This window comes from Lepidochelys kempii, chromosome 5, assembly GCF_965140265.1.
Source record: "Lepidochelys kempii isolate rLepKem1 chromosome 5, rLepKem1.hap2, whole genome shotgun sequence".
NCBI classification, from domain to species: Eukaryota; Metazoa; Chordata; order Testudines; family Cheloniidae; genus Lepidochelys; species Lepidochelys kempii.
This window is the reverse complement of record NC_133260.1, coordinates 27,432,151-27,449,828: the sequence shown is the minus strand read 5'-3', so window position 1 is coordinate 27,449,828 and position 17,678 is coordinate 27,432,151. Positions and strand designations below refer to the sequence as shown.

The 17,678-nt window shown below is 43.6% G+C and overlaps 1 protein-coding gene across 3 annotated transcripts in view; it reads right to left on the bottom strand.

Moving 5' to 3' along the window:
* EGFLAM (EGF like, fibronectin type III and laminin G domains) overlaps nt 1-10,712 on the bottom strand; it is a 136,527-nt gene extending 125,815 nt beyond the window's left edge. For all 3 annotated transcript variants that reach the window (XM_073346166.1, XM_073346165.1, XM_073346167.1), the window contains exon 1: nt 10,428-10,712. In XM_073346166.1, the coding sequence (XP_073202267.1) occupies nt 10,428-10,536 (109 nt within the window). In that variant the 5' untranslated portion in view covers nt 10,537-10,712. The remainder of the gene's footprint in view (nt 1-10,427) is intronic.
* Between the last annotated feature and the right edge of the window lie 6,966 nt (nt 10,713-17,678).

Below are 17,678 nucleotides of genomic sequence, written 5' to 3'. Positions count from 1 at the left end.
TTACAGGTAAGAGGATTTTTCCTCTGGCCAGGAGGGATTTTAAAGGGGTTTACCCTTCCCTTTATATTTATGACAACCCTTCTTGTTACTCTGAACATTCCCTTGCTAGCTGCAACTCCAAGTTTGATTTGGCCTTCCTGATTTCACTCCTGCATGCCTGAGCATTATTTTTATACTCCTCCCTGGTCATTTGTCCAAGCTTCCACTTCTTGTAAGCTTCTTTTCTGTGTTTAAGATCAGCAAGGTTTTCAATGTTAAGTCAAGCTGGTCACCTGCCATATTTACTATTCTTTCTACACATCGGGATGGTTTGTTCCTGCAACCTCAATCAGGATTCTTTAAAATACCGCCAGCTCTCCTGGACTCCTTTCCCCTTCATGTTATTCTCCCAGGGGATCCTGTCCATCAGTTCCCTGAGGGCGTCAAAGTCTGCTTTTCTGAAGTCCAGGGTCCGTATTCTGCTGCTCTCCTTTCTTCCTTGTGTCAAGGATCCTGAACCTGACCATCTCATGGTCACTGCCTCCCAGGTAAGTGGCAACCCTAATAATAAGGATTTTTTCAGATGATTTTTGAGCTCAGCTAACTCAAAACCAGCTTTGTTTTCAAATTTTATATTTGTGTAAGCAGGGTCTGAATGAGTTCTCCCCTGACAGCTAGCTGGGATGGGGAGAGACTTCAGGAGCGAATTGTATTTACATGAATACACCCACTCTGCCTAGATATCCAGCAGATAGAGCAATGTTGCTCAAAGTGATCAACTTTGGCTGGTGTTGGGTTACAAATCCCTTTAGTACTGAATGCAAGGGTAATGAAATGCTGTTATCAATGTTGTTGTCTTTCTTGTATGAATAAAGAGGAGCAGAACTGTGCTTTAACTTTCCCGATTGAGCGGGTCGTCCTAAGCTGAAAGAACCTAGTTAAACCAGGGGCTCAAATGCCAGACCCCTGTGAAAGTAAGAGGGGTGGGGACAGGAGTCCCAGCCAGGAGGAACAGACTCTCCCTAAAGGTCCCTGGTCTGGCTTAACCTGTTCCTCCTCACTGTTCAAAGATAGAGCCAAATAGGCTTCATTAGGAGCCTTTTGCTATTCTAAGTGCTCAAAAGAGCTGACAATCACTTGCGGTGGGACAGCTTTTCTGCCCAGCCTAAGACCTGAAAATCACAAAGAGCTGGGTGAAACCTCAAGAGACTGACCTACAGAGGTCACAGCAGAGAGGCAGGTGGCAGAAGGTGACTGGCAAGCGGAACAGAGTGAGAAGCTGGCAGGGCGGTCGCCAGAGAGGAACCGCGGCTGTCAGCGTGGCCAGCCAGAGCAAGTGCTCAGATGGTGAAGCAAGCAAGGTGCCTTCTTCCTGGGTGGGAGGTGAACTCACACAGATGCACCTCTGAACCCTGGGTCCTCACTGACCAAGGACAACCACTACGAGTGGGGTGTGGTGAGGGAGCAGAGAGGGGCACAGAAAAGGAACTTTTGGTTGTAGAACCCAAGAACATGAGGCAGAAGGCCCTGCCCCACGCACTCTGGGGCAGGTGTCCTGCTGACAGTTTTATGATTATGAATCCTGCTTGTGGCATTTTCCCTAATTAATGTTGGGTGACTTCCCTCCTTTCATTAAAAGTTTATTTTCTACACTCAGATGCTGTGCTTATGAGAAGGGAAGTATTGCCTTTCAGAGGTGCCCAGGGGTGGTGTGTAATTTCCCCAGGTTACTAGGTGGGGCTCAAGCCAGTTCTGTGCTGTGTTTTTGTAAAGGAACCCCTAGATATTGAACCTAGTACTGGCTGCTGCCGGCACCACCTGGCAGAAGGGTTACACTTGGACTAATGCCATTGACACGTCAGAAGAAACGAAGTGTCTTCGGTATTTGAAAACAGCATGCTGAACATTTACAGTGTGTTCATTTCCACTAATTGTAGAAAGACATCAAACTGCGATGTTCTAAATGTTCACAGATGTGAATTTGATTGCATGATCACTCTCACAGGTGCCAGTAATTTTAAATGACTCTGAAAACCAAGAGAGGCATGAGAGCTAATTTGGACCTGGAATTTTTTCAGACGTGAGACTCTGTCTGGGTTTGATATGCCAGTCTCCAGACCCGCTAAGAGCTTGGACATTGTTAGTCAGACTGAGCGCGGCTCAGCCTTTTTTTCATGAGAATAACCCTTCTCCGCTTGTCATCGTCACCTGAACAGCGATTTATGAGCTATATTACCTGTAAAGCAAACTCAAATAATGATAAACCAGACATGTAATTGCATCATGAACCAAAAGAGATTATCTATCTTTTTGGCATAGGGTTTTGTAAGGCGCTTATCACCACAATATCTGAGAGTCACAGGAAGTTGAGAAAAGAACAGGAGGACTTGTGGCACCTTAGAGACTAACAAATTTATTTGCGCATCAGCTTTCATGGGCTACAGCCCACTTTATCGGATGCATGTAGTGGCATTGTTTCATGTTCTCTGTGTATATAAAATCTCCCCACTGAATTTTCCACCGCATGCATCCGATGAAGTGAGCTGTAGCTCATGAAAGCTTATGCTCAAATAAATTGGTTAATCTCTAAGGTGCCACAAGTATTCCTTTTCTTTTTGAGGATACAAACTAACACGGCTGCTACTCTGAAACCTGTCAGAAAGTTGAGAGTACCTGGGTGCTTGAACGAGCAAGTCTGTTCTGTTTTTAATATGGTTGATTTTATCCAGGTTTGAAAGCTAGACAGGGTGGCTTCTGGTAACATTTGTATGAGCGATCTCCTAGGAAGAAAGGAGTGTTTGCTATGCCTGTATCTTTTGAATATCACACTACACAGACAATAGAAAAAAAAGTTTCTCCTTTGATCTGATAAGTTGCTATACTGCTTTTGGGTATAGAGCTCCTGGATCAGTATCTTACTGGAACAGATTCCGCACAAGGAAGGTTTCAGAGTAACAGCCGTGTTAGTCTGTATTTGCAAAAAGAAAAGGAGTACTTGTGGCACCTTAGAGACTAACCAATTTATCTGAGCATAAGCTTTTGTGAGCTACAGCTCACTTCATCGGATGCATACTGTGAAGTGAGCTGTAGCTCACGAAAGCTTCTGCTCAAATAAATTGGTTAGTCTCTAAGGTGCCACAAGTACTCCTTTTCTTTTCACAAGGAAGGATAATCCTTCATTCAGGACCTAGGACCTGCAAACTTTTATTCACGAGTGATCCTTACTCATGGATGTATTGCATTGAACTCAATGGCACTCTCACATGCGTCACGACGGGGACACTCACTGTATGTATTCTACACAATACACATCAGGCTTGGTGATTTTATGGATTACTACAGAGTGCATCATTAACTGTTTTTGTTCTAGTTATAGTCGACACGGCATTTTTATTCTAAGCCCTTATTTTCAGTGGCTTATTCCTTTCTGAAGCAATTACTTTTGGGAATGAAGTTTCCCATGCATTTCATCCCAGAGGTAAATGTTTTTTGTAAAGTTCAAAGAAATAATATTCAGCTTTTTTCATTAGTTTGGACAGTCAAACAAACACAGGTGTTTTTTTTTTTAAATGAGCAACTAACTAAATATGTTTTTCCCTTTTATATTGTGTAATATAATATATTATATTCCTTACAAAAAATTAAAGGAAAAAATGATACTCGGTGGGCCCAATGCTGGACACTTATTCAGATGAGTATTTTCTTTGACTTCAGTGGGCTTGCTTACTGGAATCAGGACTACTCACGTGAATAAGTTTCCCAGATGGATTTTTTTTCCAAACAAATCAGGGAATTTGGAATTAAAGTCACACAAACATAACTCTGCCCCTCTTATGTCCACACTTTTCATTAGATGATCACACAACACTGGTTGATGTTTACATACTTTTTGGCAAATGCTTCAGCTCAGCATAATTACATTGACTCATGTATTCTTTAATGCTTAAACTAACTTTTTCTATAACATTAGCTGAATATATATACACACACACACACCAAATGAAGGGCCCATTCCTGCAAAGACTTACTCATCTAAGTAATTTTAGTTACATGAGTAACCCTTTTGATTTTAAATGGAGCTCATATGAGTAAATTTATGGGTGGTCTTTTCACATTAGTATTTCAATTACTCAGTGATAGAAATAATGTGAAAAGGCCAAATCAGTCTTGCTTTGGGGTCCAATCCTGCAAACAGCTACACAAGCAATTTTACTCACTTGAATAGTCCTATTAAAAATCAAAGAGGCTGCTCATATGTATAAGGTTCCTTACAGGTGTAACTGTTTGTAAGATTGAGTCCTAAAGCAAGATTGATCCAGGAAATAATTCTTCTGAGCTCCCCTAGCATTTTATCTCAGGGCTTGTGTACACTTGAAATGCTACAGTGGCACTGCTGTAAGTGCAGAGCATTTCTCAGGGAAGCCTTGGAGGACAAGGAGACCTTCAAGCATTATTATTGTCTGTATTATGGTACTGCCTACAAGCCTTAACTGAGATCGGGGTCGCCTTGTGCTAGGCACTGCAGAAGCATATACTAAGAAACAAGCTGTCCTATGAACAGTTTATAATCTAATGAGGCAAGACAGAAAAAGGGTGGAGTAAGAAAGTATCGCTATCCTCATTTTTCAGATGGGAAACCGAGGCACAGAGAAATTAAGTGATTTCCTTCAGGTCACAGAGGAAGTCTGTGGCAGCATCAGGAAGTTAACAAATATTTCCCAAGACCCATGCTAATGCCTTAATTCCAAGACTATTCTTCCTCTTCAGAGCACTGTTGGGAACCAGACTATTCTGTTCACATTAAGCTAACTTAAAATTCCAGGGAGCTGAAGGGAGTCCCCACACCAATTCTTTTCTGAAAATGCCTTCAAAAATCCTGTATGTCTTGGACAGACTCCCAAATCCTGACAGTCTAGGGGAAAGTCCTCTGAAAAAACGTGTATGTGGAACCTTTGTAGAGCATTTGGGTGGGTGAGGGGGAGATCAACTGGCAGCTTCCCTTCCCCCCCCCTTTTTTTAAAAGAGGAATGTTGTGATTGCTGGATGGGTGGGGTAGGGTTATTCACTTCCATGGGCAGTGGGTAGGCTCTGCCTTCCCTAGCTGAAGCTGCTGCTGTGGAACGCTGGGCTGGGGCTGCTTGGGCCTGGCCGGCCCAGGGCTCCTCTAGCGGCAAGGGGGCGGGATGTACAGGTAGCTCAGGGTTCCTGCCAGCCTGGGGCTTCTCAGGCTATAATGTTGTCCAGTAGAGTCCAAAATATTTTAAAAAAATATAACAGAAAGCAATTTCCTTTCCAAAGAAAACAAAACTATCTACACAGATAGAGACAAATTTTCAAAATGGTTCAGATCCTATTTAGACATCTAAAAAGCCAGATTTTCAAAAGTGCTTACCACCTAGAAGCTTCTGTTGTGGTCATATTTGCTAAAGAACTCAGCTAGTCCACACTCAGGTCTTTGTAAAATCTGGCCACTTATTTTAGTGCCTACCTGGGAGCTAGCTTCTGAAAATCTGGCCCTGATGGTGGAAAAATTTGGAAATCTGTTCCATAGGAGCTATGGAGCTGTGTCTCTTGTCATTCATAGCGGTGAAGCCAATGGAATACACCAATGAAAAATTAGTGTTCAGGAGATTCAAGTCCAATATTTGTATTTATTTGTAATCAAAATTGAAAATTGATCCCAAAGCATCAGAAATGAATACAAATCTTATCTTCTGTGTTCCGCCCTACTCAATAGCCTTATAAAGTACAGGCTTTTGACTTCTATTTTATATTGTGGTATACAAAAAGGTAACAACACAGTATATTGTTATTCATATTAATGCCACAAACATCAACCTAAGGGGTCTGTTCTTCCCTCCATGCAACTAGATTGCCATTAAGATCCATTATATTATTTTTACTACTATACCATGGAATAAGGCATGATTAAGCTCTTTTAGCAACCAGTCCACTGAAAGTGGGAATAAAAGTAGAACACAGAGCAAAAACGTATGAACATGAATAAAGCAAAAGCAAGAAAACAGTTTGAATGTTAAACACTAGTGACAGCTTTAGGGAGATGTATGAGGTGTTGCTGCAGCCGCGTTGGTCTTTAGAGAGACATTTGAAACAACATAAAATTGCAAGACTTTTGGGAACTCCAGGCTATTCAGTTTATTGTCACACGCTGGCTCTCGCTTCATTTTAACCTATTTTAAAATGTGCCTAATGTTCCATTTCCTCTTGCATAATAAATATATAATGTTACTGTAAACACACGTGCAAAGAAGTTTTGCACTCATCAGGATGTTTTGAATTTGACCACAAGGGTTTTCATTCCTGAAGTTTCATTTAGTAAGCTGTAGTTGTAGCATTGTTATTGTTTCTTTTACTTTTAACTTCACAAACAGATTTCTCTCTGTCACTTTCTGGGGATTACAAAATTGATCTTTGTCAATGAGACTCGGAATGAAAACTTTGAAAAACTGAGGAGAGTTTGACTACCTTTCTTCTTTTGACCCTCAAGACCTCTCAGTCAGATCTCATCATTGAAGATGAACTGGTTTTATCACTTCTCTCACAGTGTGACCTTTTTGGTTGTATCTCAGATACAATTCTTGTACAAGTCCCATTTTCTATTGGCATTAAAAGGGCAAAGAAAAAAACCCTTTTTACTATTTTATCTCTTCCTCACCCACTACTTTTTGATGTAAGAGTAAATGATAGTTGTCTTTCATTCTTAATCTTCCAACATATGATAAACAGCAGGACTGAAGCAGAGCTGCATGTTACCTAGAACTATACCTGTTCTCAGTGGATTGAAAATGGCATTTCACAGCATGGACTCAGTCTAAGGCTTCTTGGAAACGTACAGTTCCAGTAGTCTTTGGCAGCATGTAGGTAGGATTTAAATCACATACTTCTGCAGACGAACTCCCCAAGGGATTTCCTTCTCTAACTCTTGTGGCAATGTGGGTTTTCAAATGCCTGCACAGGTTTTGTAAAATTGTTGCCACAAACAAGTGGCATCTGTTTGTATAATGGAGAAGCAAGAAAACAAATCATTTTGGACATGAAACAGGATCACTTTAAGGTAGAAAAAATGAAATTGTATTAACATAATATAAGCAACCAGTAAAAGTGTTGTGTACACAAAATTAGTGTATTATTGCAGAGGAATTATAAGTTTTTCTTTTTCCATGATTAAAGCTACTTTAGTTGAACGCCTATCAATACATTTCCGTTAGGTCAGTTGTTCTCTTGTGTGTTAACCTAAGATTGAGGGACACAAAGAGACTACCACTAAGTGATACCTTCACAAATACAGCCACATTTGCATATGTAAACTTTAGCAGTGGCAATGTTACTGCACATTTAATTTTTTGAATGCAACCACTGTCCATCTAATTTACTCCAATGCTTAGTGGCAGCTATTGTGCTAACCAAGGATCACGGGACTAGATCCCTAAGAGGTAAGGTCAGACCAGTAAAATTAGCCATCTGTCAAATAAAGACCTTAAGCTCAGGTTGTATTTACGTATTATGTTTCCAACTATACTGGCATTTCTCACAACAGCGAGTGACAAAGATGTGATTAATTTTAAATTAACTGTGAAAACTAAAAAAGAAAACTGTGGAATATATATAAAAACTAAGGATCCAATCCTACAAATATTGTATACTACCAAGGAAAATATATGGAGTCTGTCAAATTTTCAATTAATCTGATTCACTAGATCTACAATCCCAGTCCAAACAAAGTCAATGAGAAAACTTACACTGACTTTAGAGGGACCAGGATATGGCTCAATGTTTTGGAACTCCTTGTCTCAGCCAGCAGTATTTCCTATAATCACTGCTGTCTTATAAATTATGCAAATACAATTAGCAAATTGGCAAACCTAGTGACTTTATCATTTCTTGTGCCTCATATGTATTTTACATTTCTATTGAGTGCAACAGGGAGCCGAAAACAATGTGATTTGCATGGAGCATAAATATTTGGTCAGTATCTAGACCTCTAACTTTTAAATACCAAGGACCATATACTGCCCTTGATCCACATGCAAAAATCCCATTGACGTCAGTGGGAGCTCAACTGCAGATCAAAGGTAGCGTATGTAGGGGACGAAGGGAGTCTTTGCTCTGACTTAACGTGCTCCATGTCATGGTCCAATGAACTGTACAAAAATATGCTTTACAAAAACGTTGCAATTACATACTGATGCAATGACTGTCTGCCTCCTTCTGTCCATTTTCTTTCACTTATGTGCCAGTCCTCTGGCACTGCATAATCCACTGCCCTGGGAGTAATTCTGCTATCAGAAATACTCTGGCCAATCCTACAGTCACTATGCAGGTAAGCCTCCCACTGACTGGGAGCCTCACCTGAGTGTTACCTGTGTTCACTGCAATGCCACAAATTATGGGCCAGATCCTCCTCTGAATGGAGGCCAGTAGAATTTTGTCAGTAATTTCAGTGGCAGCAGGTCTTGGTTCTTGAACTGGAACCTCAGTGAATCAGCCAGGAGAAGCAGGCTGTATTAGAAGGAAAAAGAGAGAATGGGGCAGATTCTGATCATATAACTCCACTGATTTCAGTGGAGTTTCCTCTAATGTGCATTCATGTATATGAGATCAGAATAGGGTGACCAGATAGCAAGTGTGGAAAAATTGGGACAAGGGGTGGGGGGTAATAAGCATCTAAATAAGACAAAACCCCACTTATTAAGACTGTCCCTATAAAATCGGAACCTCTGGTCACCCTAGATCAGAATGAGGCCCTTTGTCTTCTTTGCACACACAAATCCCTAGCCAATCAGCAAAGATCAGAAAATAACACATTGGGGAAAGTACATATTGGTAAAATATATGTTGGAAGAATTTGGACAGTGTATTGGGGGGCTAAATAGGAAATATTGCAGTTAGTATTTCAGTCACAACTACAATTTACAAAAGAGGACACATTTAAAATTTAAAAATAAGAAGGGCTATCATGTTTAAATTTATGCAAAGAAGTATCTGATAATTCTAGTAGCCTATCTGGATAATGCATAGAGAGCTGAAGACTTTTCCCACAATAAGAGACAATATAATACTATATTTGCATGCACTTGTGCTATGTTCAGAATGAATGAAATGAAACAATGTGTATCCCAAGAATACTGTTTGTTAAGCTGATATCCCTCCACTTCAATACAAGGAGCAGTCAGACAATAATCGAAAGCAGAGTGTGAAGCAGGTCCATCTTTACTGAGACACAAGTTAATTTTCAAATGGACGCATCATGAAACAATAACGTTAAGCAGCCATATGAGAAGGACAAACTCCTACTGACTTCAATGGGAACACGACTGGGACTGTTATTTTGTTTTCATGCTAACAGATTTTTCCATCTGTTAGTGTCTCCCTCCTTACAGAAACATTATTTCTGAAGGCACTTTGAGAGTCAGATTGTAAACTCTGAAATAAAGTGGTATCGTTTCCACTGTACAAACAGATCATTAATCCCAAAACAGACATCTACTGTTCCAAATAAATATTTTTAAAACAATTTTAAATCCTTACAATAGACTTATGAAGAAAAGATGCAGTCAGTTAAGAGCATTTTTATATTTATTACTGCTTTCCCTGCCCTCACTTTTTCCTTTAATACTTAACATCTCAGATATGAAAGAAAAAAAATTTAGAAAAAAAATTGTTGTACTTATGTTGCCTTTTTATAGAGGCACTGCTCTTTAGAAAGAGTTATTGAGACCAGATAGAAACTTCAAGTTAAATACTTCTTAATTAGCTTTTTTAAAAAAGGTAAAAAATGCTGTTAAAAGATGCAAAAAGAAAAGGAGTACTTGTGGCACCTTAGAGACTAACAAATTTATTTGAGCATAAGCTTTCGTGGGCTACAGCTCACTTCATCGGGATCACACACAGTTAAAGAAATCCAAGGGTTTTTTTTGAAAGCCAGACAGATCAAACAGGAAGAGATGCTGCAAATGACCAAAACATATGCGCCAAAAATCTAAGAACATCAAGAGTAACTAAACAGAGGAGGAAAAAACACCCTTCTGATTTTTTAACAACAGGAAATGGAGAGCCTTTTGACAATATGGATCAAATAATAGACGTTTAAAGACAAGGAGGGGCTCTAGTCCCCCTTTGGAGGGTTTTCTCCCCCGGTGCCCAGTAATTGAGATCATATGGAAACTGTCTCAACTCACACAGTTCTTTGTATCTAAAAAGAAATGAAATACAAACAGTGCATTCTAAAACTCTCAGATTTCCCATCAGGGGAGATATGTGATATGGATTTAACCCTGTCTGTGCCGGGGGAATGCACAGATTTGCGTTCCCACTTACCTACCCACCCACTCTCCAGACACAGGCATGTCTGGAGAGTGGGCTTCCCCCCGGGATAGTCTCCGAGCTGAAACCTTCCTACTCGCCCCTGATAAGGGGGAGTTTCTTACCTTGCCTCCTGGGGATGTTTCTCCTGGAAGCTGCTGTGTGCCCAATGCAAGAGGCCAGCAAGAGCAGAGCGAAGCAGCGGCAGCAGCGGGCTGGGCTCTGTAAATCCATCGGAGCCAGCCTTCAGCCCACCGCAAAACAGAGAAGTTTGGGGAAGTTGGGCGTGCGGGGGGCAGCTGACCGCGAGGCGGCCGGGGAGGGTGCGAACTGCTCCGCAGCCGCTCGGCTGAGGCCCGGGGGCGGGGGGAGCAGCCGCCGTCCGGAGTCGGCAGCAACCAGACAGCGAGTGGGGCTGGCGGCGAGCAGCGGGGCTTGTCACACGCGCAGGAGGGAGGAGGCTGGGACCGGCCCTTTGATGGGATTACAGCCCCCTGGAGCGCAGGCGGGCAGGGAAGGGACTAACGCGGTGGGCAGGACACCTCCCCTGAGCGCGCAGCCCACCCCGCGCAAGGGACCGGGGGAAACACAGACACCCCCGCTGCGGTCGCGCAGTCCTCCCCCTCCTCCCCCCCCCCCGCGCAAGGGACCGGGGGAGACACAGACACCCCCGCTGCGGTCGCGCAGTCCTCCCCCTCCTCCCCCCCCGCGCAAGGGACCGGGGGGGATACAGACACCCCCGCTGCGGTCGCGCAGTCCTCCCCCTCCTCCCCCCCCGCGCAAGGGACCGGGGGGGATACAGACACCCCCGCTGCGGTCGCGCAGCCCTCCCCCCCTCCTCCTCCTCCCCCGCCGCGCAAGGGACCGGGGGGGGACACAGATACCCCCGCTGCAGCTCGCGCAGCCCTCCCCCCCTCCTCCTCCCCGCGCAAGGGACCGGGGGGGGACACAGACACCCCCGCTGCAGCTCACGCAGCCCTCCCCCTTCTCCTCCTCCTCCCCCGCCGCGCAAGGGACCGGGGGGGGACACAGATACCCCCGCTGCAGCTCGCGCAGCCCTCCCCCCCCTTCCACGCGCAAGGGACCGGGGGGGACACAGACACCCCCGCTGCGGCTCGCGCAGCCCTCCCCCTCTTCCTCCTCCCCCGCGCAAGGGACCGGGGGGGACACAGACACCCCCGCTGCGGCTCGCGCAGCCCTCCCCCTCTTCCTCCTCCCCCGCGCAAGGGACCGGGGGGACACAGACACCCCCGCTGCGGCTCGCGCAGCCCCCCCTTCTCCTCCTCCCCCCCCGCGCAAGGGACCGGGGGGACACAGACACCCCCGCTGCGGCTCGCGCAGCCCTCCCCCCCCGCGCGCAAGGGACCGGGCACAGCCCCCACTCAGGAGGGCGCAGCCCGCGCCTGCTCTCACTGCTCTGCAGCGCTTCAGGGCCCGTGTAGGGCACCCCCAGCTCAGTAGGCAGCTCCTTCCCCGCCTCCTGCAGAGACCCCGTCCCCTTCTCTCCTCGGGGCAGCCAAACAAACCCCTCCCTCCGGAGAGACTTGGGACCCAGGTAATGCCCTGCCTGTCTGTGCCCCCCCCCTTCTGCAGGGTGCCATAGCCCCCTAGGACCACCCTGCCCCTACCCCGCTGGGAAGGCCCCTCACTCTTTCCAGCCCACTGGATGACCCACCCTCCCGCCAGCAGCCTTTCCCTCACCCTTCTGTGGGCCTCCCCAGCCACTGGCCTCTGCCCAGCTCCCTCTCCTTGACCCCTCTCTACATTACCCTGCTGGGCCGCCTACCCGAGTTTGGGGGGTTTAGTGCCTTCCCCTCTGCAGGAACCCCACGTCCCTCTATCCCTCCGCCCTGCCCCGCCAGGTACCAATTTCTTTGGCACTAGAGGTTAATGGGCTGCCTTCTTTCTTCTCCTGGCTTTGGGAGAGTAAGTGGCTGCGGTGGCAGGCCCATCCTGGGGGAGGGCCAGGAGGAGGATTCGGTGGGATAGTGGTTGCAGAGTTAAGAAGATCAATGAGATTTAATCCCCCCCCCCCCAGATGGATTCTGAGTCCACTCCAACCACTCAGACTAATATAGAAACTCTCATGGGGATTAGAGGCCAGCCGGAGGAGGTGTCCTGGGAAGGAAGGAGGAGAATAGGGAAAAGGAGCCCAAACCACCCTATCATAGCAACATAGGAATTACCTTACTGGATCAGACCCACAGTCCATTTTGGCCAGTGTCCTGTCTCCAATACTGGCCAGACCCAGACCCTTCAGAGGAAGGTGCAAGAAACCTCATATTAGATAATCTGGGGGGGTGTGGGGCAAATTATCCCACAGCTAAATCTCATCCTAATCTCGGATAGAATCTTAAACCCTGCTTGAAGCATGAAGTTTCATATGTCTTCCAAAATTGTTATTAATTATGACTGGATATTTTTATGCATATAACATTATCCACTCCTTTGTTGAATCTGGTTAAATTCTTGACCCCAGTGACATGCTGGGGCAATGAATTCCACAATCTAATTACACATTATGGGTGGGGGGGAGAATCTCCAGGCAAAGAGAAACAAGGAGAGAAGGAGCTGTGGTTCAGCCCACTATGAGTAGTACAAGGAGGTAGGGAGATGGAGCCTGTGCCATTTGAGGAGAAACAGGGGCAGTGATAGACTCTGACTTCTCCAAAGGAGAGGACAGGAAGATGGAGCTGAAGTCCCTTTGAAGAGAGGTTGGAGGAGGAAATTTTGAGCATCCTGATGAGAGGAAGCCCATGTGTTTTAAGTACCATGGGCTCACTCATTCATATTAAAAAATGTTTTCCATTTCCAACACCTGCTTTGATCATAAATAATTTAGGAAGCAGTTTGCCATGAAGTGATTTGTTTTTAATTCCAACCAACAGGATATCTAGTTGAAAAAACTGTCTGGTGAAAATGGGGCAGTCTTATTCTCTGGGCAGCTAAGTGAGCAGACTGTGAAAGAACAGCTGCCTGGCCAATGGGCTTAGCTGGCTTTTCCACTGTGATTAATGGAGAAAAAAGATATGCCAGTGCCTTAGAAGACCCCAGTGACGAAGTCCTGTGAGTTAGCAATATAAACATAGGTGAAGTCCAATTTAAATTATACCATCATATATAATTGCTGTAAGATTAAGAGCAAAGGAAGCTAGTAAGATGAATTCTTTAAATTTATGGGTTTTTTAAAATGGGAGAACAGATAAAAAAGACAGAACAAAAGGTAAAGGAATGAGGGAGGAAGGAAAGGAAAGGAAGAGGCAGGGAAGCAAAAGAAGAGCTACATCTCAGTTTCCATCCACTAGGAATTAAATTAGTAGTTTCTAATTTAGACCAGAAAGTTAGACCAAATCTTTTCAAATTTATCCGAGGTCCCTCTTCTCTAAAATGCTACCCACTCTTTAGTTGCCAGGTCTGCTAAGTCACTGTGCCAAGCTTCTATCCCTGGAGGCAATTTGCTATTCCGGTAATATGCATTCTTAATGCTTGGCATCACTGATGAAATGAGGATTTCTACATGTTTCTTGTTGTTCTTAGGATGACTGTACAAGACAGAGTTAAGAAGCTTAAATTAATTTATCTGTGTACTTTCATACTTTAGAAAAAAATCCCAGTTTTGGATTCAGTTGAAGCCTTTCACGGTTTTCAAAAAAGTCTTTGGGTGGGGGGAGTTATTTTAATCAAACTACAACTTTTTTTTAAAGGGGACTTCTAAAATGGGGTATTACATCTGCTCAGCCTGAACTCTGTTGTAACAAAGTTTTGCCTGGGAGTTTCCTAATCTCTCTTTTCTTTTAATGCGAGCCCCTCAGAGTCCCTGATAGACCGTGCAAGGTGCACACACACTCTCCTAGACCTTGCATGCTACACAGAAACATTACAGATCTTGCAAGCTGCACAGTTCAACTCCAGACTGTCCCTATTCCTATTTGGTTCTCTTTTTTGACTCCAGGCCAGCCAATCATTTTCCCTGTGGCTCTCTCTTTTTCCAGCTCCTTCTAAACTGGACAGATCTGCCCTCATGTTATTCTCCCTGCTGTTTAGGCATTTTATAAAGTCTGCATTAGAACTTTTAAATCAAAACAAACAAATAAAAAATCCTACTGAGATCACAACCCAAATGGTAAATTTCTATGATGATTCCTCTTTCACTTTTACCTTAGAAATGGATCTTTTAGGTGAAGTTTCTCTTCAGACAGTTCTTCCTAATTTACTGCCCTGATGCTATTTGCCAGATCAGATATTGACTATGATCCTATGCTACTGACCTAATATAGAGAATTACATGGATCTGAGGGTCTTTTCATTTACTTTAATGGGAGCTGGTATTGATGCACAGACTATTCAGAAGTTTATGGAAAGCAGAGGAACCAATAAGATGCAAGATTTTAGGTATAAAACCAGCACATGTAACTTTCCATTAAAAATACCAGACAGTATTTTATGATACAACCACATTTGCTCCAACCCCTCAGACAGAGACAAACACCTATAAGATCTCTATCAAGCATTCTTACAACTACAATATCCACCTGCTGAAGTGAAGAAACAGATTGACAGAGCCAGAAGAGTACCCAGAAGTCACCTACTACAGGACAGGCCCAACAAAGAAAATAACAGAACGCCACTAGCCGTCACCTTCAGCCCCCAACTAAAACCTCTCCAACGCATTATCAAGGATCTACAACCTATCCTGAAGGACAACCCATCACTCTCACAAATCTTGGGAGACAGGCCAGTCCTTGCCTACAGACAGCCCCCCAACCTGAAGCAAATACTCACCAGCAACCACACACCACACAACAGAACCACTAACCCAGGAACCTATCCTTGCAACAAAGCCCGTTGCCAACTGTGCCCACATATCTATTCAGGGGATACCATCATAGGGCCTAATCACATCAGCCACACTATCAGAGGCTTGTTCACCTGCACATCTACCAATGTGATATATGCCATCATGTGCCAGCAATGCCCCTCTGCCATGTATATTGGTCAAACTGGACAGTCTCTACGTAAAAGAATAAATGGACACAAATCAGATGTCAAGAATTATAACATTCATAAACCAGTCGGAGAACACTTCAATCTCTCTGGTCACTCGATTTCTGACCTAAAAGTGACTAATCTTCAATAAAAAAACTTCAAAAACAGAGTCCAAGGAGAGACTGCTGAATTGGAATTAATTTGCAAATTGGATACAATTAACCTAGGCTTGAATAGAGACTGGGAGTGGTTGAGTCATTATACAAAGTAAAACTATTTCCCCTTGTTTATTCCTCTCCCTCCCCACCCCCCCAACTGTTCCTCAGACGTTCTAGTTAACTCCTGGAAATGTGCCCACCTTGATTATCACTTCAAAAGGTTTTCTCTCCCCCCACCCCAATCTCCTGCTGGTAATAGCTCATCTTAAGTGATCACTCTCCTTACAATGTGTATGATAAACACACATTTTTCATGGTCTGTGTGTATATAAATCTCCTCACTGTATTTTCCACTTTATGCATCCGATGAAGTGAGCTGTAGCTCACGAAAGCTTATGCTCAAATAAATTGGTTAGTCTCTAAGGTGCCACAAGTACTCCTTTTCTTTTTGCGAATACAGTCCAACATGGCTGCTGCTCTGAAACCTATTTTAACTTGTCATTTTCAATTTCACAGTAATATCAGACATAATGACTGGAATTTATGCCTAATTACAGTTTCATTAGAAAATAATGTTTGATTATGAATGCATATGCTGATAACTATTACTGACCAAGAATTAAATGATCCCCTAATTGCTTACAAGAGCAAGTAATTACTTAATTATTTGGTAAGAAAATTATCTACATTTATTATTGTTTTACTTTTTACTTACATGGTGTCACAGATAGAGCCCTGTGCGGATAAAAAATTTGTATCCACATCCAATCTGCAATCTGCAAAAATGATCTGCAGATATCTACATCTGTGGATATAAAGCAGATATCCACGGATTTGCAAGGCTCTCGTCCTAGTTGTGCGTGACACATTACAATACAGAGCTTACAATCTAATGTAAATGCCTTTCATTACAAAGGGTCCCAATGCAGTTTACAACAATATGCATACAGCATCACGCACATGCAGCCACATTCCCAATGAAAGGTGGCCTCTAACTGGACACCTGGCACACAACATAATAATGCAAGGAGAGGAAAATTTAGTCTGAGGGAGAAACTCATGGAGAAAGTGCCATGTGAACTTTATTTTCCATGCAGAAGAGACAGGACTTTGGTTTTTAAGGTATTATGAAGGCTCACACAGAAAGCAGCATTTTACTCAGGAAAACTGCCATGAAAGGATGAAGGGTTGAGTCAATCCTACTAGGACTCTAACTTTTGACAGAATTTACATACTTCAAACATAGTGATCATGTTACTGAACTATCCCCCCTGGGCTTGTTTCAATTCTGTCAGCATAAAAGATTTGAAGTCTGCGTGGGCTGGTTTTTTTTAATCCCTGGTAAAAGAAAGTCTTTTCTATTTTCACTAGATTATTTTGCCTTATGAGCAATCAATAGTGGACTCATGGCATCAGGAGAGGAAGGGTGTGTGAAAGTGTGAAATACAGCAATTGTTTATACTTGCACCTATGTTGTACCCAATACACAGACCCAATTCTGCATTTGGGTCTCACCCTGTGCCATTGGTCAATCGGAGTTTTGACATTGACTTCAGTGACACAGAAACTCCATGCATCTGAAGAAGTGGTTTTTTACCCATGAAAGGTTATGCCCAAATAAATCTGTTAGTCTTTAAGGTGCCACTAGACTCCTTGTTGTTTTTACAGAAACTTTTGTTTCTATGTTTTGGTTGACTAATCATTGCACTGCCTATGCAGTGTAATATATTGAATATACTTTAGCTCAGTATCTACAAGACTATACATTGCCATCATCACAGGGCTACCAAACCTATTGCTTGTAAGGACCAGACAACTCCACTTCCAGGCACTAATCTAACTCTCACTGAAGTCAATGGAATCTCCAAGGAGTGAATAGACCTGTTGAATCAGACCACAGATGTGAAGAGGAGTTGGGCCATTCATTAATTTGAACAAAAACCTGCGTGATATTTGTTTATATTTTACTTTAAAAGAAATTCCACACAAAAGGTCCCCTTGACATACATTTAAAAACACAGTAACAGGAGTTACAATACATAAAACCATCCAAAGCAGCAGCCCTCCTCTTTCCTCCCACACATCATTTATTCACCTGTCACATGACTCTGACCTTACACCCCCACTGCCTTTTCCCACCTGATAGAATTCAGACTCTCAACAGTCTCTGTCCTCCACCAATGCTCGCTCAAATACATGGGCTTTGTGGCCTAGCCAGAAAGCCAACACATT